General features: G+C 40.6%; 1 protein-coding gene and 1 long non-coding RNA gene across 6 annotated transcripts in view; one reads left to right on the top strand and one right to left on the bottom strand.

Annotated features, from left to right (window-relative positions):
• LOC108296066 overlaps window positions 1-4,543 on the bottom strand; it is a 6,970-nt gene extending 2,427 nt beyond the window's left edge. Inside the window, exons 1-3 of one of the 2 annotated variants that reach the window (XR_005198321.1) lie at window positions 4,432-4,543; window positions 2,113-2,254; window positions 1,058-1,135 (exon numbers count right to left, since the gene is read on the bottom strand). This is a non-coding gene — a long non-coding RNA (uncharacterized LOC108296066). Of the gene's footprint in view, window positions 1-994; window positions 1,136-2,112; window positions 2,255-4,431 lie in introns of those variants that run through there. The other variant, XR_001821733.2, reaches the window with a different exon arrangement.
• A 37-nt stretch (window positions 4,544-4,580) lies between these two features.
• Window positions 4,581-19,785, top strand: ZSCAN12 (zinc finger and SCAN domain containing 12). Of its 4 annotated transcripts, XM_037734883.1 has the most exons (6): window positions 4,581-4,668; window positions 5,521-5,992; window positions 11,409-11,553; window positions 12,455-13,601; window positions 18,064-18,210; window positions 18,266-19,785. In XM_037734883.1, the coding sequence occupies exons 2-5, from the start codon at window positions 5,588-5,590 to the stop codon at window positions 18,182-18,184; spliced, it is 1,818 nt and encodes a 605-aa protein (XP_037590811.1). In that variant the 5' UTR covers window positions 4,581-4,668; window positions 5,521-5,587; the 3' UTR covers window positions 18,185-18,210; window positions 18,266-19,785. The 4 variants fall into 4 exon arrangements, with proteins under 4 accessions (XP_037590811.1, XP_037590810.1, XP_017373916.1 ...); XM_037734882.1 differs by lacking the exon at window positions 18,266-19,785 and having other exon boundaries at window positions 12,455-13,779; window positions 18,064-18,136; XM_017518427.2 differs by lacking the exons at window positions 18,064-18,210; window positions 18,266-19,785 and having other exon boundaries at window positions 11,448-11,553; window positions 12,455-15,276.
• Window positions 19,786-19,951: the final 166 nt, after the last annotated feature.

Below are 19,951 nucleotides of genomic sequence, written 5' to 3'. Positions count from 1 at the left end.
AAAAAAAATCAGTTTTACCAAAAGATCAAAGTCTATTTTCTACACACACACACATACACACACACACACACACACACACACACACGCACACACACGCACGCACGCAAACAGCAGATATTGTAGATGAGCCATGAGATCTTAGTGATCTGTGAATTTCAAGACCCTGAGGACCTGTAACTCAGATTACCATCCAGCTCTTCCAAAGAAACCATTTGTGTTAAACAACAAAACTGCCTGGTGGATGCTTCTAGGATAGGTACATTTCACTATTTTGTTAATATGTTCATACCGTTCACCTTGGGCATTGTTCACCTTGGGCATGTGCATTCTGACACATACTCAGAATGTTAATTTTTCTTTTTAGAGGACAAAGTCTCATTCTGTCATCCAGGCTTCAGTGCAGTGGTGCAATCACAGCTCACTGCAAGCCTCAACTTCCCGGCCTCAAGTGATCCTACGACCTTGGCTTCCCAAAGTGCTGGGATTACATGCATGCACCACTGTCCTTTAATTTTTCTTTTGCTGTTGTCTTTCTCTCTCTCTCTCTCTCTCTCTCTCTCTTTTTAACCATGAAAATTGTCAACATGCTACTTTTTTCTAATCAAAGTAAGATAAGCTTATAATTTTTTATAGACCACTATGCCCTGAAAAGTTTATAATATTTAAAAAATCAAATAGCAAACCAGGTTTTATGATGAAAAGCAACAGATCTACTTTATCATTTGACACACTCTCCAGTACTCCTGAGGGCTACCTTTTCTATGCCTGCTTCTCATAATGGTCACCTCCATATCACTAAGCAATTTGGTTCTATTGCTTTCTTGTTGTTTTTTGTTTGCTTACTCTAAACATTGCCTATTGAATATCTGTAATATTCAATTAGAATTTAAGTCACAATCTTCAATGTATGATTATGATACTATTCTCAGCTCCTACTTTTGTGTCCCTGGGACGGAGGGCAGCTTAAATTTTTACTCACTTTTACTTTTTTAACTCACTTTTTAAAACAAGGTTTTATTCAATTTGTACCCAGTTACATGGCTCAGTTTCTGCTTACCAGCATGGACCTATTGAAATAGTTTTCAGACTTTTTCTTAATCTGTTGCACATTTCTTAAAGACAGCTGAGAGATGACCTGCAAAAAACAAACGATATCAGTAGTTCATCAATTAGACACTATTCGGTCTTTTTAAAAAACAGCTAGTTATGGACTCTCCGATTAGAGGTATAAATAGGAAGCAAAACATTCTACTGTATCCATGTGAACTCTGAGAGTTCTTCCTTTATTGATATATTTACCTGTGTTCTCACTATATGCTTTCTCTGAAGTACCTGTGTTCTCAACTATATACTTTCTGAAGCTCACAGAATTCACATCATAAAACTTTGTTTTGCTTTTGGCTTCTGATTTCAAATCTGTAAATGAAATACTTCCTGCAGTATTTTATTGGTCAAATCAATCATTAACCCACTCAGATTCACGGGAAGGTGACACAGACCCCACCATCTTGATGTGAAATGTCAAAGAATTTGTAGCCATCTTTAATTTTCCACAATACGTTTATCCACCTCGGATTTAAAGTACAAAGGAAAAATAAGCCTTTATTGGAAACTTTTCCTAAATACTTTCTCAATTGTCTCCATCCCCTTTCAATCTCACTAAATAAACCTGACACAATTATGAGCAATCAAGTTTATACATGCTTTCATGTTCACAAAGTAACAGAGTGAGCTTCTGATATTACAGTTTTACATTTTCTCTTATTCTTTGAGTTCTAGATATCAACACCTGCTTTTTTTCCCTTTTGATTTTAAGGGCAGTTAGAAGGCTTGCCAATATATCACAAGAAACTTTCTCCCTTTTAAATGTTAGAGTTATTTGGTTAGTAAAATGGCCAAAAAGTGTAATAACATTAGACAAAAATTGTTTAAAACAAAGGTATTCTGGAGATCCATTTTTGTCTGCTCTTTGTCTCTATATCCCTGTGTTTCTCCAGAGTCAAAAGATGGAGAATGGTTTTACTCAGAGTTCTCTCTGTCTTAAGATCTCTTTGTGCTTAAATGCTCTTTTCTTGTGGCTACACTGTATCTATGACAAAGTTGACTTTTTACCTACGTCCCTGGGAACTATGCCAAGTCAATCATCCTTGGTGCAAGCTGACTTTTTAAGTGAGACTTTCATAACAGCTTCTTGCAGTAAGTCATGCCAAGTGGAACTTGGAAAACCCTGAGTTGCAAAAATCTTTCTAGATGCCTAGAAAAGAACCCCAAAGTGAGCTTGAGGTTCACTTCCAGGATGAATTCAAGTTGTTGTCCAATAATTTCTCTGTGTGTGTTGTTTTCTGAGATGTTGTATGGCTTCACATAAGATTTGAGCCCTGGCAAGGTATGAGGAGGGCTCTCTCTCTCCCTTCTCCCCAGATGCCCTGAAAGAAGAGTCCATGAAAAGGGCACTCCAGAAATCTGTCCTAGGCTGTCTTTTAGCACCACACACTTTGTGAGATATCTTAATCATTTTAACAATTACTGCAAGGTAGAAGCTTGGATCTCAAGCTAACTCTTTTCTCATGACTCCTAGACCCACGAATCCCTAAACCAATCCATTAACAAAAAGCAACATCTACAGTGTGATGCTTTCCAGGATTTCAAGCTTAACATGGCCAAGCTGAGCTCATACATTTCTTCTCAAAATGCTACCTGTCATTTAGTGTCCCCGGTCTTGGTGGAGGGACCACCATCCTCTGATGATGCCAGGCTTTTTTTTGGTTCTCTTAACCCCCACATAATCAATGACAAAGCCTTGATCCATTTATCCTCCTGAGTATTTCTCAATTTCATTCCCTCATATTTAGCATTTTAAAAGTCAGGTCTCCCCCAATCCCATTTAATCTTGTGTGTATGTCACTTTATATTTTTGTCAAAGTAACTCTGAGATGGATTTCTAGAAGTGGTATTGCAGGAACAAAGGGTAAACTTACATATATAATTTTGCTGTATAGTATTATTTTTCCCACCTATGGGTCGCACCATTTTGCATTCGCACTGGAATATGTTAAGAATTTCCTTTTCCTCATGAGTAGAGTGTACTGTCAAACTCTTGGACCATTGCCAATCTAATGACTAATGGTACCTCACTCAGCATAGTTTTCAATTCATATGTTCATATTTTGAGTGAAGCTGAACATTTTTATAGATGTTCAAGGGGTGCTAGCATTTTTATTCTGTCAACTATCTTTTGGCCATCTTCTCTACATGTTGCAAACCTTTTTCTTTACTTGTGGTATTTTTTTTTTGACAAGCAATACATTTTAATTTCATGTAGTCAGATTTGTTACTTGTATGGCTTTTGGATTCTGAGTCATATGGTTAGATAACGTTTCCCCATTCCCATTGTTAGAATTATTATTCATGTTTTCTAATACATGTATAGGTGGATTTTTCACATTTAGATCTCAGATCCATTTAGAATTTATCTTGATTGTGATGTGTGGTGGGAAATACAAATCCAGTTTAGCTTTGCCAAATGGTTGTCATCCCAGTACAACTTCTAAGTGATTCATTTCCCCATTTATATGTGATGTCACCTTCATCATTTACTGAATATCCTTATATACCTGCATCTATTTCTGGTATATTCTTTCTCCGTTAATAAACTAAAATAATACGTGTATGTTCCAGTATCTGAAATGATTGTCCCTCACCATTGTTCTTTTTCATGGGTTTCCTGTCTATTCTTACGTCCCCACTTGAACTTTATAATCAAGTTATCTAATTCCAGAACAATATTGGTTGATATTTTTGTTGGAATAGTATAGTTGCATACATATTTAGGGAGGACTGACCTCTTTGGGTCTTTCCAAGAACAGCATATTGCTTTCTATTTGTTTAATGTACACTTGGCCATTTAGGAGTGTTTTAACGATTCCCCCAGAGAAGTTTTGCTCATTTCTTGTTTATTCCTATTTTCACTTTTTTTCTTGCTATTGTAAATACGGTATTCTCTTCCATTATACCTCGTAACTCGTTATCATTGACTATTCACATATATGAAGGGCGTTGATTTTAGTGTGTTAATTTTATATCTTGCTAATTTACTAAATTATTCTTTTTATATAGTTTTTCCATTGAACTGGGCTTTCTGATGTACAATCATATCATAAGCGCAAAAAAAAGAACATCAAGAGAATCGTGGATGACGAAATAGCCAGCAGAAACCAGCAGGCTGGCCCTTGAGAAGTTTGTGTGGAAGGACTCCCTTCGCCGCCACTAAGCGTGGAGTCGGAGTCGGAAATGACCTCCGAACCCAAAGTGAATGGAGACGCAAGGGATTTCCCAGTCTTCAGATCAGATCTACAAGCCTCCACCACCCGTCTGGTCGGGGAAAGTGTGGCCAATGGCTGGGTAAAGCAAAGGAGGGAGATAAACGCGTACCTGTTACCCGCGGGCCTGAAAGCCCTCAGTTTCAGTTTCACTCTCGAGTAGGCGCCCGGAAACACTACTGAGTTGAAAGCCCCTCTCGCCCCCTTCCGGGAGCGGCTGCGGAAGTGCGCCCCCCGCGACCGCTTCCGGCCTTTGTGGATCACTTTTGATGGGTTCCGGTTCCGGAAAGGGTTTGAGACCCCGCCCTTCGCTCACTAGGAGGGAGTCCGCCGGCGCCGGCGGCCGCAGGTGAGCGGTGTTGTCCTTTGTGCGCGGCGAGCAGGTGGGCGGGAGATTGCTGTATTCCAGCCACTGGGCCCCTCAGGCTCTGGCTGGTGTAGAGGGCACCCCAGTCCTCCCAATCCCAGGCGGATCCGCGGGAAGCTCTCCCTCCCCAAAGTGCATTGGGACCCTTTGGGGTGAGGGGTCGGCTCCCAGTGTCTGCGGCAATTCCAGGCTGTAAGGCTCATACCTTCCAGGTTTGCCTCGGGCTGTGCATCCTTGGGTTCAGCGCTAGCCGACATTTCTGGAAAGTGGCGGGTCACCGACGCTGGCCGGAGTCCTAGGGACCCTTTCCGGGGCCTGCCTCACTTCAGATTATAATCACCGACCGTGAGGGTGGGGGAAAGCCTTAAAGAGTAACGTCTTCAGCCTTCTCACTTTATAAGTGAAGAATGAGCAGAAAGACGAAGTCCCTGAGGAAATACATTTATATTACTTTGTTGCTTTTATGATTTCATGTCTGATTTCACCAGACATCTGGACATTTAAAAGATAAAAGTAACTAATCAAGGATGTCCCAAGCTTTCATCATTATTATTTACTTATTCTAAATGTTAGTTTTATTCTATTTGTCTTTCATTTAGGACCAAATGAGAACAAGTTTACTATCAAGTCTTACTCTTCCTTCTTAAAGTCCTGAAACAACTTGGCACCTTTCCTCAGTCTTTGTCTTTAAATTGGTCTAATCTTAAGTCTTTTCTATCGGAGTATTTTTCTGAGTATTGTACATTAATCTGGAGGCCGGCTTTCCAAGTTCTCCAAACTTGCAGTTTTCCTTTATGGCGTAGCTTGTATTAATAATGATGTCTTACTCCTCAGGACTGTCCAGAAAGAAATTTTCCAGGGAGATCTTACTTGAAACACCGATAGTTCTTGCACAGCTAAAATGACATCCACTTGGGCTATCCAGGCCCACATGGACCAGGATGAACCTTTGAAAGTAAAGATAGAGGAGGAGGAGAAGTGTATCACCAGACAAAATTGGAACCTGCGTAAAAACAACACCCACAGTAGAGAGGTCTTCCGTCAGTACTTCAGACAGTTCTGCTACCAGGAGACATCTGGTCCCCGTGAGGCTTTGAGCCGACTCCGAGAGCTTTGCCATCAGTGGCTGAGGCCAGAGACCCACACCAAAGAACAGATCCTGGAGCTACTGGTGCTGGAGCAGTTCCTGACCATCCTACCTGAGGAGCTCCAGGCCTGGGTGCAGGAGCAGCATCCAGAGAGTGGGGAGGAGGTGGTGACTGTGCTGGAGGATTTAGAGAGAGAGCTGGATGACCCAGGAGAGAGGGTGAGAAAGAAAAGATGTGACTTCTCTTTGAGAAAAGATAAATTGTGGATTTCTGTGCCAGAGTGAAGAGCCATTTTTTTTCACAAAGCATGTTCTTGACAGTTTGATGCACAAGAAAGGGGCATGAGTTTCATGGAAAATTGGCTAATGTGGTCCTAACTTATTTGTAACTTTCCAGTGGAAGGATTTTATATTTCTTTACTGAATTACAAAATTCTGTTTGATAAACATACTGCTCATATTAGAAAACTTTTAAGACCAGGTATCAGATGAAAGTAGCAGGATGGGAAGCGGCATCTTGAAAGGGCATCACTCTACTGCACAATACAAGTAATTAAGAATTAAGGTTTTGCAGATATATCCATTGCTCTGACTCCATTACAAGATGTTAAAATGGAGAAATTAAGTATTTCAAGTGAATGAGATGTGGAAGTACAATGGAAAGTTAGTGAGGAAAGCAGGGTGGGGATCCATGCTTCTTTGAGTAGTAGAAAGCCCAGTTAGATTGCAAAGGTGAATTCTGAGTAGAAGAGTTGAGATAGTGTCCAGGACCTTGAATCTCAACCTTGGAACTGAGATTTTATTCTGTAGGACAGACCTCCCCAACCTTTTCTCCTTGAGTCGAAATGAGCTTTACCAATTGTAAGATGTAAAAGAGAATCAAATTATGCAGAAATTTTTTGTTTTCTTTTTAACACTAAAATAAGACAGTGTTTCTCAGCCAGTGCCAATTTTGTGCTTCAGGGGGCATTTGGCAATGTCTTGGGACATTTTTGGTTGTTACAACTCAGGGAGGTGCTGCTAGCGTCTAGTGGGTAGAGAGGGCAAGGCTGGTGCTAAACATCTTACGACACAAAGAATTATCTGAACCAACATGTCAGTAGAGGCAACACTAGGAAACCCTGTTACAGAGTTTGAAACTTAGTGAAATAATAAAACAGAAGTATAATCTAGCAGTGTGATACAAAATACAATAAAGAGGGCAGGAACATGGCAAAAAGATCTTAGTTTGAAATGGGATCATGAGGCCGGGCGTGGTGGCTCATGCCTATAATCCTCACACTTTGGGAGGCCAAGGTGAGTGGATTACTTGAAGTCACAAGTTGAAGACCACCCTAAAAATACAAAAATTAGCCAGGCGTTGTGGCATGTGCCTGTAATCCCAGCTACTTAGGAGGCTGAGGCAGGAGAATCACTTGAACCCAGGAGGCAGAGGTTGCAGGGAGCCAAGATTGTGCCACTGTACTCCAGCCTGGGCAACAACGCAGCACTCTGTCTCAAAAAAAAAAAAAGAAAGAAAGAAATAGGATCATGAAAGTGTGATTACCAAGGATGAGGCATGTCTTAGGTAAGAATTGTTTGGAAGTGATGACAGATTAGATCTATTAAGTAAAGAAGGAAGAACCAATGGAGAAATCTTTACAAAACAATCTATTCTAAGCTAAACACTAGGGATTTGAAGCTTGAAAGACTAGTATAGTGGCTGTTGGGGGGGACAGGGGAAAAACAGTTGGGTGGGGGGAGGGATAACATGGGGAGAAATGCCAGGTATAGGTGATGGGGGGATGGAGGCAACAAAACCACCTTGCCATGTATGTATCTGTGCAACAATCCTGCATCACCAGCACATGTATCCCAGAATCTAAAGTACAACAATAATAATAAATAAAATTTGAAAAACTAGTATAATGGAGACACTCCTAACAAAGTTAAAGACTGTAGGAAATTATTAAGTACATATTTATTGAATATCTGGTTGGACTAGGTCCTGTTTTGGGCACCATGAATGCAACAGTGAACAAAACATAGGAGGTTGCAGCTGTCATTGTAGATTCTACTCTACTGAGAAGAGAGAGATAGTAAATTAAAAATCAACAAACCAGCCTGGACAATATAGTGAGACCCCTATCTCTATAAAAAATACAAAAATTAGCCAAGCACTGTGGCAGGCGTGTGTAGTCTTAGCTACTTGGGAGGCTAAGGTGGGAGGATTGCTTGAGCCCAGGAGATTGAGGCTGCAGTGAACTGTGATCATGCCACTGCACTCCAGCCTGGGTGATACAGTGAGACCCTATCTCCAAAAAAAAAAACCATACAAGATATAAGTGACAGTCAATTCTATTCAAACAACAACGATAAAAGCAGAGAAAAGGAATGGTGAAAGAAATGGGGATTATGCTGTTTTTTGTAGTCTTGTCAGAGAAGGCTTTTCAGATAGGTGACATTTACAGGAGAAATCTGAATGAAAAGAGCAAGCTACACAGCTGTCAAAGATTAACCGTTCAGGCAGAGGGTCAGTTTTTTTTTTTTTTTTTTGAGATGAAGTCTTGCTCTGTCACCAGGCTGGAGTGCAGTGGCACAATCTCAGCTCACTGCAGCCGGGTTCAGATGATTCTCCTGCCTCACCCTGCCCAGTAGGTGGTACTACAGGTGCACGCCACCATGCCCAGCTAATTTTTTTGAGACGAGGTTTCACACTGTTGGTGAATAGAGACGGGGTTTCACCATATTGGCCAGGATGGTAAGATTTCTTGACCTCGCGATCCATCTGCCTCAGCCTTCCAAAGTGTTGTGATTATCAGTGTGAGCCACCACGCCCGGCTAAGGCAGAGAATTTTAAAGTGAAAATGTACTTGTCACGGTAGAGATATATTTGTCAAGGACATGAAATAAAATAGTTATAAGATTATATTATGTCAGAACTTATAGGCCATTGTAAGAATTTCGATTCTGAGATGGAAAGTCATTGGAGAGTTTTTGAATAGAAGAAAGATATAATCTGACTTGAATTTTTAAATGATCACTCTGGCTACTATGAGAAAGTTCCACAGTGGGGCTGGGGTAGGCACAGGCGTCAAAGGTAGATGCACGAAACCATTTCAGGAGCAATAATCATAAGCAACATTCCAGGCAAGAGATATTGGTGACTTGGTCTAGAATAGTAGCAGTGGAAGTGGTAAAATGTGATTGGATTCTGGATATATTTTGAAGGAAGAGCTTGAGAGGATTAGTTTTTATGTAAAATGTGGGATATGAGAGAAAGTAAATAAAGGATTATGCCCACGTTTTTGGTCTGAACATCAGATAGAGTGGATTTGTCATTCACGGAGATGGTAAGGACTGGGAGAGAAGTGGGTTTGGGGTAGAGGGACAGGAATCAAGTTAGGGTTTGGGCCAGGCGCGGTGGCTGATACATGTAATTCCAGCGCTTTGGGAGACCAATGCAGATGGATCACCTGAGGTCAGGAGTTCAAGACCAGCCTGGCCAACATGGTGAAAGCCTGTCTCTACTAAAAATACAAATATTAGCTGGGTGTGGTGCCAGGTGCCTATAATCCCAGCTACTCAGGAGGCTGAGGCAGGAGAATCCATTGAACCTGGGAGGCGGAGGTTGCTGTGAGCCAAGATCTCACCACTGCACTCCAGCCTGGGCAACAGAGTGAGACTCTGCCTCAGAAAAAAAGTTAGGGTTTGGACATGTGAATTTTGAGATTCCTATTAGAATTCAAGCAGAAAAGTTGAGCAAACAACTGGATATAATGAACTGGAATTCAGTGGAAGGGTCTGTGCTAGAAATACAGCATTGGAACTTTTCAGAATATACATAGTATTTAAATCCATGAGATAGGATGAGGTCATGAAAGAAGTAAGGAGCAGCAGAAACAGCATATCTAGGGAGGTACAAAGAGAACCAGAAGAATGAATGGGATTCTTAGGTGCTGGCAAAAGTAAGTTGGTTTTAAATGTGTTGAATTTGTATTGCCAATCAGCTCATTCTCTGAAAGCACTGCAGGGGCATCTAATGGAGTTTACAGCTTGATTTCTGAGGCCTGACCAGAGATCCAGGAATAGAAGGCACAGCTCACTGTACTGGCATTTCCTCCCCGCTTTCTTTTTTCAAAATGTGAGATATCAAAACATCATTTTCTGTACATCTGAGATAGCATTCTGCTGATTCTGGCTTTTATTCTGAAAACTGAGACTACAAAATGAAACTATCAGGGAAATAGAGGCAGTGTATATGGTGATTTTTTATTTATAAAGTTTAACCTTTGAAGAGAATGAGGAAGTACTTTGAGAGCCTGTTGTATGACAAGCAAGGTGCTTTATACAAATGACATTTACAGTCTCAGAGACAGTAAGTAACTAGCCCGAGGTCACAGAGCCGTTAAACTAAGAGACAGTAAGTAACTAGCCTAAGGTCACAGAGCCACTAAACTAAGAGAGAGAGTAAGTAATCCATGTGATTCCAAATCCCTGCTTTTTACAAGACCATGCTGGGGAAACCTGTTATTTTTAAATGCAAGAGGAAATAGGCCCATGGAAAAATGGGAGCTACCCAGTGGCTGAAATTGCTGAATAAATGAGTTAGTTCACTGAGGGAGCAAGGGTGAAAGGGAAGCCGAAAGTGATGGGATTGAAGGCAAAGTGGAGATGTAAGTAAGCCTTGAAAAAGAGAAGACATTGTCCTCTAAAACAGAAGAAATGGAGAAGAGTATGCGGGTGGAGATAGGTAAAATAAAGAGCAGATGGTTTTTGAGATGATTGTGATCTTGGATACTTAGAATATAAGATAATCTTCCCAGAGAGAAGTGAAACGGGTACCTCAGAAGGGCAGAGACTTGGGAACAGCTTCTGGAATGAATATGGAAGACAGTTCGCTCGTTTCCTTCTTTTCCCTGTCTTTCTTCTCCCACCCTCTTTCTTTTCTTTCTCCTCATTTGTTCCCTTTTTTTTTTTTTTTTTTTTTTTTTTGAGATAGAGTCTGTCACCCAGGCTGGAGTGCAGTGCTGTAATCATAGTTCACTATAATGTTGAACTCCTGGACTCAAGCAATCCTCCTGCCTAGTCTCCTGAGTTGTTAGGACTATAGGTGTGTACCACCATGCTCGGATAATTTTTCATTTTGTGGGGGGAGATGCCTAGGCTGGTCTCAAACTCCTGGCCTCAAGCAATCCTCCCACCATGGTGTCCCACAGCTGCCTTTCTTTTTTATCATTGGTCTACATTATTTGCCATTACATATCCCATTTCCTTTTCCTTTTTCTCTCTTAATGTTTTATTTTTCCCTAAGTTCTATCTTTCCTTTCTGCCTCATTTCACCTTCTTTTTCTTCTCTCCTTTGTTTTGTCTTACTCACTTTCCTTTCTCCACTTCTTTGAGCACAAGACAAAGAAATAAAAGTGACATAACCAACATACTTTAGTGGTAAAAACAGGAGAAATTACTTCCGAGTGGAGAAAAGAAGGTTCCCCAGAGGAGGTGACATTTATATTGGCCTTCAAGAATGGGTAGGGTTATGGCAGGCTATGCTGAGAAAAAAGGTCATTTCAGGTTTCAGCCACTACCACAAATAGTATACTTTTTGTTTTCTGTTGTCAGAGTGAGTCTGTCAGCTATATCTTGTTTTCCTCAGGTCTTACCTCACACTGAGGAACAGAAAATGTTCTTGCAGGAGATGGTATCTCTAAGAAAAGAAGGAGAACCCAGTATGTCCCTCCAGTCCATGAAAGCCCAGCTAAAGTATGAATCTCCAGAACTTGAATTCCAACAGAAGCAAGGTAAAGAAGAAAGACCCATCTTGGGAGGAAGGGGAAGATAGGTAGCACAAGACATTGGGGATTTTTTGTACTTGCTACTGTTTCTGATCATTAAAGTCAAAAAGGCTCTCTTGGAATCTAATGGCTCATACATAGACTCCCAGAGAGCCTCGTTTGTCACTCTTCAACTCTTTCTTTTTTTTATATTCATATCCTTCTGAATTCTGACTTTACCACTTAATTTAGTCCTTCTGATATTTATCTGTCTTTATACTGACCTCATGCTATTTTTAGCCTTTGTCCCTTCTGATATTTATCTGTCTTTATACTGACCTCCTTGCTATTTTTAGCCTTTGTCCTATTGTCCTATCAGACAATACCTCTATTTTCCACTTGCACTATATCCTTTCTCCTTCATTAAATAAGCCTTTGCTCCACTACATTCGCAACTGTCAGATGAGTCACACACAAAAAAATTGTATACTTACAAAGAAAAGGAATAATAAAATAAATATTGCAAAATATTAAAAGTTGGTGAATGTGTGAAAGACCCGCTGTCTTATTTCTATTTTCTCAATTTTTTTTCATTTTCTTTTAATTTTTTAAATAGATAAAAATGTACATGGCTCAAAAACAAAACATTTTTAAGTTATTTAATGAAAATTTTCTATTCTACCCCAATTTTCCTAGCCACCTAGCCTCCTGCCCCTACTCTGAAATAGGTTGTCACTGTTACTAATTTTTTGTGTGTTCCTCCAGATATTTTTTTTGATGCATATGTTTTCCATATTGAAAAAATATATTTTCCTCTATCACTAAGATGGTAGACTCTTGGATTTTTTATTTTTTAGCAACTGCTTAATACTAAAATGTATAGATACATTTTAAAGATATAAAGGTAACATTTATGATCCCTTCTTAGTTTTAGATATTGAGACTGGAAATGAGTTTGGGAATTTAAAGCAAGAAGTTTCTGAAGAAATGGAACCACATGAGAATACATCCAGTAAACTTGAAAATGCTATGTCCCAGTCTGTTAGGTGTAGAGAAACTTACGAACCTGAAGAAATAACAGAAGAGCCCTCTGCACACTCCAGAGAAGATAAACAACCTACCTGTGATGAAAGCGGAGTAAGCCTGACTGAGAACTCGGACAATACTGAACATCAGAGAATCTGTCCAGGAGAAAAATCTTATGGATGTGATGACTGTGGAAAAGCTTTCAGTCAGCACTCACACCTCATAGAACATCAGAGGATCCATTCTGGAGACAGACCCTACAAATGTGAAGAATGTGGAAAAGCTTTCCGTGGGAGAACTGTGCTTATTCGACACAAAATAATACACACTGGAGAGAAACCATATAAGTGTAATGAGTGTGGCAAAGTCTTTGGCCGATGGTCAGCTCTTAACCAACATCAGAGACTTCACACAGGAGAAAAACACTATCACTGTAATGAATGTGGCAAAGCCTTTAGTCAGAAAGCAGGCCTCTTTCACCATATCAAGATCCACACAAGAGACAAACCTTATCAGTGTACTCAGTGTAATAAAAGTTTTAGTCGGCGTTCCATACTTACTCAGCATCAAGGAGTTCATACTGGCGCGAAGCCCTATGAGTGCAATGAGTGTGGAAAAGCCTTTGTTTATAACTCATCTCTTGTTTCCCATCAGGAAATCCACCACAAAGAAAAATGCTATCAGTGTAAGGAATGTGGGAAATCTTTCAGTCAGAGTGGCCTTATTCAGCATCAGAGAATTCACACTGGGGAAAAACCCTACAAATGTGAGGTATGTGAAAAAGCCTTTATTCAAAGGACAAGTCTTACAGAACATCAGCGAATTCACACTGGAGAAAGACCGTATAAATGTGATAAGTGTGGGAAGGCGTTTACTCAAAGATCGGTCCTCACGGAACATCAGAGAATCCACACTGGAGAAAGGCCCTACAAGTGTGATGATTGTGGGAACGCCTTCCGAGGAATCACCAGCCTCATTCAGCATCAGAGAATCCACACTGGAGAGAAGCCCTACCAATGCGATGAGTGTGGGAAAGCCTTCAGACAGAGGTCAGACCTTAGTAAACACCAGAGAATCCATAATAGAGGTGGTCCTTATATATGTAAAGAGTATGGGAAATCATTCAGGCAGAACTCAGCTCTTACTCAACATCAGACTATCCACAAAGGAGAAAAATCTGTTTCTGTGTGATGACTACAGGGAAGTAATCTCACAGAGTTCAGGCCAGTGAGAAACACTATTTAGCTTTATAATTATTTGGGCAAAACTTCAGCCACCATTGCTATAAGGAAACCTCAGATATTTATAAGAATTCACTATGTGCTGCCCATTGTATTAGGTGCTGTGGAGAGCAAGAAGATAACCCCAAACTCTTAGAGAGTTTATAGTTTGGAATAGGTAAGATCCACACATTGAGTTACATAAGACTACAGGAGACTAGAATTGATGCTCAAATGTCCAATGAAAGTGGCACTGTGTAGACTGTAAGTGTTGTAAATTCTAAAGGACAGATTACTTTTTCTTAGAGTGGTCAGGAAAGATTTTATTGAAAATATAGATTTGATGGGGAGACTTAACAGTGAAAAGGGAGAAAACAGGTAAAACAAATGTAAGCCAAAGGAAGAGTGCATGTGATTTGGAAGCATCAGGGAAAAGAGTAGCCAACCTGAAGTAAAAGGTTCGTGCAGTTTGGGCAGTCAATGGCATTAAGCTGGGAACAGCCTGGGCACGGACTATTAAGAGGGCCAGAATGTGAATAATTTCATCTCATACTTTATAGCACTTTGACATTTACAGAGCACTTTTCTCATTTAATTCCTAAAATACCTCGGTAAATCAAAAGCATTCTCCATTTAAAAAATGAGAATACTCTTGCCTGTGGAGATGGTGACACAGCTATAATCCCACAAAAAGAAAAAGAGGAGTAACCTAAGTGCAGGTCTTGACTTCTAGCCCTGGCCATTACACTAGTGATCCTCCAAATTTGATGAACATCAAAATCACCTGTGGAGCTTGTTTAACAGGCCGGAATCCCACTATTCTGCTTCATTAGGCCTAGGATGAGAGTCAAGAATCTTCCATTTTTATAGCTTCCATTTTAAAGTATACTTAATATACTTTAAAAATTTAAGAGACGCTGAGTTGAATGACAGCTCACTTCATGGTTGTCTGTGAAGTGGGGAAACTTGAACACAGTCCTGTAAATTAAAGGCCATTGCAAATTTTTAGCACAAGGAAATCCTTACACGGAACATGTACCAACTGCTCTTTTGAGTGAACAGAGAATTAGACCACCATCGTGCCAAAAAACTAGGGTTAGGGTTTAAGATGGTCTTTCCATCCCTTCAAATTTAAGTATTCAGAGAAAGAGAGACAGGTCTACATTCCAAGGGTCTTCTGATTGCAAGGCCTTGTGTTATTTATTTAGGGGATGGCTTGGTGCTCTTCTCTGTTTTACTTTTTACCTCCTTTTGTTTCCCAGATCTCATATTGCCATTATGTTCTGAATTCCCTAATAATTGCTCTTGAGGACTGATTTACTTTGAGTGCATAAAAGGACCCCAAATTAGAGATACTATCCCTTGGGCTTCTGAAAAATGAACCAATTGAAAACTGGTTGACTCTAACCTTGTATTGTTGAGTAAAAATTCTGCTTTGGATGAGAACCTGTCATGATTCTTTTAGTGGACAATAGACAAGCCACATAGAAGTACACATGGCTCCTGATCTGTATTTTTTTTTTTTTTTTTTTTTTTGAGACAGAGTTCCACTCTCGTTGTCCAGGCTGGAGTGCAATGGCGTGATCTCAGTTCACCGCAACGTCCGCCTCCCGGGTTCAAGCAATTCTCCTGCCTCAGCCTCCCGAGTAGCAGGGATTACAGGCATGTGCCACCATACCTGGCTAATTTTGTATTTTTAGTAGAGACGGGGTTTCACCATGTTGACCAGGATGGTCTCGATCTGCTGACCTCGTGATCCACCCGCCTCGGCCTCCCAAAGTGCTGGGATTACAGGCTTGAGCCACCACGCCCGGCCTAGAAGTGATTTTATGTTAGGAGATACTTCTTCGACTTAAGAATGCACAAACATATTTTTCTTTGCTTAGATTTACCAGTTTTACAGTTCAAATGGTGTCCCTTCTAATTCCACAAGGCCAGAATTTGTGCAAGTACTTGTTCAACCTAGACATAAGAATTCAATAGCCTTTAATTGAATCTCTTCCCAACTTTTATCCTTTAAACCGAAAAGTTCTTATACCACAGCCACTCCAGCAGCTCATTTTATTGGAATTTCTGTGGCTCCTCTCCCTCTCAAATGTTCTGCGTGTGTTTGGTAAGGAGTCCTCACACGTTTTTTTTTTTTAACATGTATAGTGTGTGTGTATATATATATATACACACACACTATATACATGTTATATATATAGTGTATATATATACACTATATATATTATATATATAGCATATATATATTCATATGTAAAAAGTATATATGAATATTTTTATGTTGTAATTTTTATTTTATATATATATGGTCTGAGGTATATAATTTGATGTTGACAAAGCCAACCATGATAAGTGTTTTAAACTTTTCAGTTGACTAGCCCCCAACTCACATTGTAAGACCATCATTTAGAGCCAGCAGTTTTCCCTTGATTACACGGACAGTTGATTCTCTTCACACATGTTAAAAACACCATTTAGGTATCTGAAACCCATCAGTCAAGGCTCTGAGAGCTTTCACCCATCAAGTGCAAGTTGATCTGTAGGGTATATGTCTGTTTGCTCCTGCCAGTCATCTTCTTAAACCCAGTTGGCCTGCTCCTGGAAGTCCCAAGAAGGTCTCCAGAGTGGAAGTTATTTGTAATCTCTGATTTATGGTTACATCATCATTACTCCTCTTCAAGCTTGGTGTGCGTATCTTAGTGTTTTGATCTAGTGCCTTAGTTCTGCCTACTTCAGTAATGAATTTAGGAGTAGATCTCTCCTCATTTCATCCCTGATAATGATTGAGACAGTTTAGGGACTTGACAGCTTCCTGTGGCCAAATTCCCTACTTATTCCTGAGATAGGGTTTAAGAACCCGGATCCTAGAGACAGATTGCCATGATTCGAATCTCAGCTTACTAGCTAATGACTTTTTTTAATAAGCGATTTAATCTCTCTTACGTTAAATGTAAAATGGCAATGATAATAGTACCTATCCAACTGGGCAGTTACGTATATTACATGAGTTTACAAAGTGCTTAGAATACTGCTTGGCACATTAGTGCTTTACAGCTGCTCTTGTTCTGATTGTTGCTTTGGGCTCTCTCAAATGCTTTGGCTCTAGATGCCAGTGCCCCAGGTCAAAATTTAACCATGCTTCAAGTTTCCCAGCACTGCTGCACAGTCCTCCTGGCCCTGGAATAAAAGCTCCCACCCACGTGTACTTTGGCTTTCCTTCCTGGGGAACTGATCAACAGTGGCCGGCAGGGGACACTTACCGCCCAAGTTGGAAAGGAGAGATTTCTTCCCTTTTGTCTCCGCCCCCGTTAGTTATCAGAAGTAAATAGCAGCCCATGATATCCGCAGTTTTACTTCGGAGCTGCTCTTCCGACGTTCCGCAGCTGGAAGGCCGGCCTCGCGCGGGTCTGACGCGCCCCGGCCTGGGGGCCTGGGTCCCTGGGGTTACCTGACTGCTCAGCTGGAACGCGGTGCTCAGCTGGGCGGGGTATGGCCGGGCAACCACAGAGAGGGGAAAGCCTCCAGAATCCTAGAGAAGCCGAATGCCGAGACTGCCGTTGGGGCGGCGGGACCTGAAAGTACCGACATTTCCGGCCTTTGTGATGAACCTTTGGAGGCGGTTGGCCTCAGGTGCGTGCCCTCCAGCCCTTCGTTGTCTCTGGTGAGGTCGGGCTTGATGTAGGTTGAGAGCTGCAGGGCAAGTTAAAGATGACTTTCAAGTTTTGAGGTATCAGGAAAACTGGCTGTTGAGAAAAAGGGAGTCTGGGTTCCCAGTTTTGGTAAAAGGAAAGTTGGATTCATTTGGGGAAATTATATAATTCATGATTTTTCATGATTTCCCCAAGATCGACGCTGAGTACAAGAAAAGAGAATGCACCTAGCTGTTATGTGACTTTGAGCAAATTACTTAATCTCTCTGTGTCTCAGTTTCATTCCTCAGTCAGTGAGATTATAGCTATTTAAATGGCGGCATGCATAGTGAATTTTAAATAAATATTAGCTATTGTTTTTTCATTTCTGATGTTCTTATCTCTGCCGTTTATATGGGATATTTTGAAGTAGGGGAGCCAAGGGAAGACGTTCATGATCTTTAAGTTTTATTAATAAAAACTTTCAGAGAGTCCAAGGCTAGCAGATGCGGCTAATAATTTGCACTCTTGCTTTCTTAATTTAGCTTACTGACACAGAGTTCCATTTTCTTTCAGTGCCATGTTCAGATAAGTGAGTTCTTGGCTACAGAGATAAACAATTTAGCTTCTGTTAACATTGTTATTTCATGCCTCAGGAAGAAGACCACCTACAAGGAAATACTTCTGAAAAATCACTGTGAACCCCAAGCTGGAGTGAATCTTCTCCTGAGCTCTCTCATTCCAGAATGGCAATCGTGCTGTAGAAAAGATCTCTAATAGTGACTGATGGTAAAGGAAGAAGGCTGTGCCTGGGATAAAGAATCAGGCTGGCAAAGAAATCACAGATCTTTCCTCAAACTTTACATTGTTATTATGTGGATATAGCTGCCTGGACTTCACAGAGCTGTCAGAAAACTTGGGAAGCTTTGCCAGTAGTTCCTGAGGTCAGAAATACATGTCAAGAAGTAGGTGCTGGTGTCCTGGCCCCTACTTGTGAAGCTGCAGATATAGGTAGGATAATATCATCCAGAATGTGGAGAGGAGGCAATCCATGATGCTGGAAAAGTTGAAGAGACAGCTTGAATGACGGACAAACCACAGGGGGGAAACGTTGGGAGGATCACTTACGGCTTGACTAGAAAAGGTTTTGGGAATAGGATAGAAAGCAGCAAACCTCAACCTTAGGATCCACCAGATGTCTCTGGAGCATAACCCAACGTTTCCCTCTTGGGTTTTAATTCTCCTCCTATTTATGTGCGTCTCTGGGACCTTCTCTTTCTATATTGGGGTTTTTGTTTGTTGGGTGTTTTAACTTAGGGTTTAGCTTCAAATTCCATTTCCCAAGACCAATTTTATCCCATTGCCTTTAGGTCTCAGGCTAAAGGATAGAACAAGCTATGCTTATGACAAAGATAGTACCTTGGAATCAAAGGTTTCAGATCAAACCGAAGATTCTTAGTATACTTCTCATTGCCTTTTGATGTGAAAGGTGAGGAGAGAACATCTCTGGAGAGAAAGAAGAGGAAAGTCTCACAAGGGAATCTTTTAGAACTTTTAGTAGCATCCTCTCCCCAAAAACCTTGCCTCTACCCATCTCCTTCTCATTATCTACCTGATTCTTGAAGTCGAAAATCGCAGCCATATTTGTAGGGGATTGGGGTTTTGGTTTTTTGACCTATTTAACTCCTTTAGCTTCAAAACGTTGCTTTCTTAGGTTTTAGACATGAATATTACCTAGAAAAGTTACTTTCCCACTGTAAATTTTCCAGTTTATTGATTGCCCCACATCAGATTAGTATATATTTTGAAACTGGTTTAGCTATTGTTTCAAGTTAACTTTGATCATATCTAGTTGTTTACTGATCCACTCAACAAATATTTATTGAACATTTTATAGGTCTATAGTAGTAGCCAAGATACATATCAGTAAGTAGAAATAGTCCTTTTAACTGTCCTTAACAAATTAAACTTTCTCTTCGTTTCATGATATTCCTTGTTTCTCAGCTTTGGATTCAAACTGATCTTCTCTTAACTTTTTTGATTATACTTTCCTGATTTCTTTTGTTGTCACATTTTGTGAAAAGTTTTCATACACCTCCAGTCTCTTTCTGCCTAGCTGCCTCTTCTCACCCAAATTGGGCCCCCCTACTCCTACTCTGCCACGTGCCTTCTTGGACATGTCACAAAAAGGATATGCTTGTTTAGAGTCTTAGAAAAGACATGCACTTTAAATAAAAGTGGGTTTTATTTTTATTCACTGTGCTCTATCATAAATCTCATTTCAGAAGAGGCAACTGACATTTGAATTGTCTGTGCATTTTGTTTTAGATGGTGTTACTGAGAAGGAAACTAAGGACTTGGCTCCAAAACAAAAACATTCTGGAAGCCGGGCGCGGTGGCTCAAGCCTGTAATCCCAGCACTTTGGGAGGCCGAGGCTGGTGGATCACGAGGTCAAGAGATCGAGACCATCCTGGTCAACATGGTGAAACCCCGTCTCTATTAAAAATACAAAAAATTAGCTGGGCATGGTGGTGCATGCCTGT

The sequence above is a fragment of the Cebus imitator genome, unplaced genomic scaffold, assembly GCF_001604975.1.
Source record: "Cebus imitator isolate Cc_AM_T3 unplaced genomic scaffold, Cebus_imitator-1.0 Scaffold681, whole genome shotgun sequence".
Classification (NCBI taxonomy): Eukaryota; Metazoa; Chordata; class Mammalia; order Primates; family Cebidae; genus Cebus; species Cebus imitator.
Note: the sequence above shows the minus strand (reverse complement) of the source record. Positions and strands in the feature narration are given on the sequence as shown.

Excerpts from the sequence above, each read along its gene's own strand:
- ZSCAN12 (XM_037734882.1), top strand. The coding sequence starts at position 5,588 with ATGACATCCACTTGGGCTATCCAGGCCCACATGGACCAGGATGAACCT. Across the intron at positions 5,993-11,408 it reads TGGATGACCCAGGAGAGAGG|GTCTTACCTCACACTGAGGA; the intron begins GTGAGAAAGAAA and ends TGTTTTCCTCAG. Across the intron at positions 11,554-12,454 it reads TGAATTCCAACAGAAGCAAG|TTTTAGATATTGAGACTGGA; the intron begins GTAAAGAAGAAA and ends ATCCCTTCTTAG.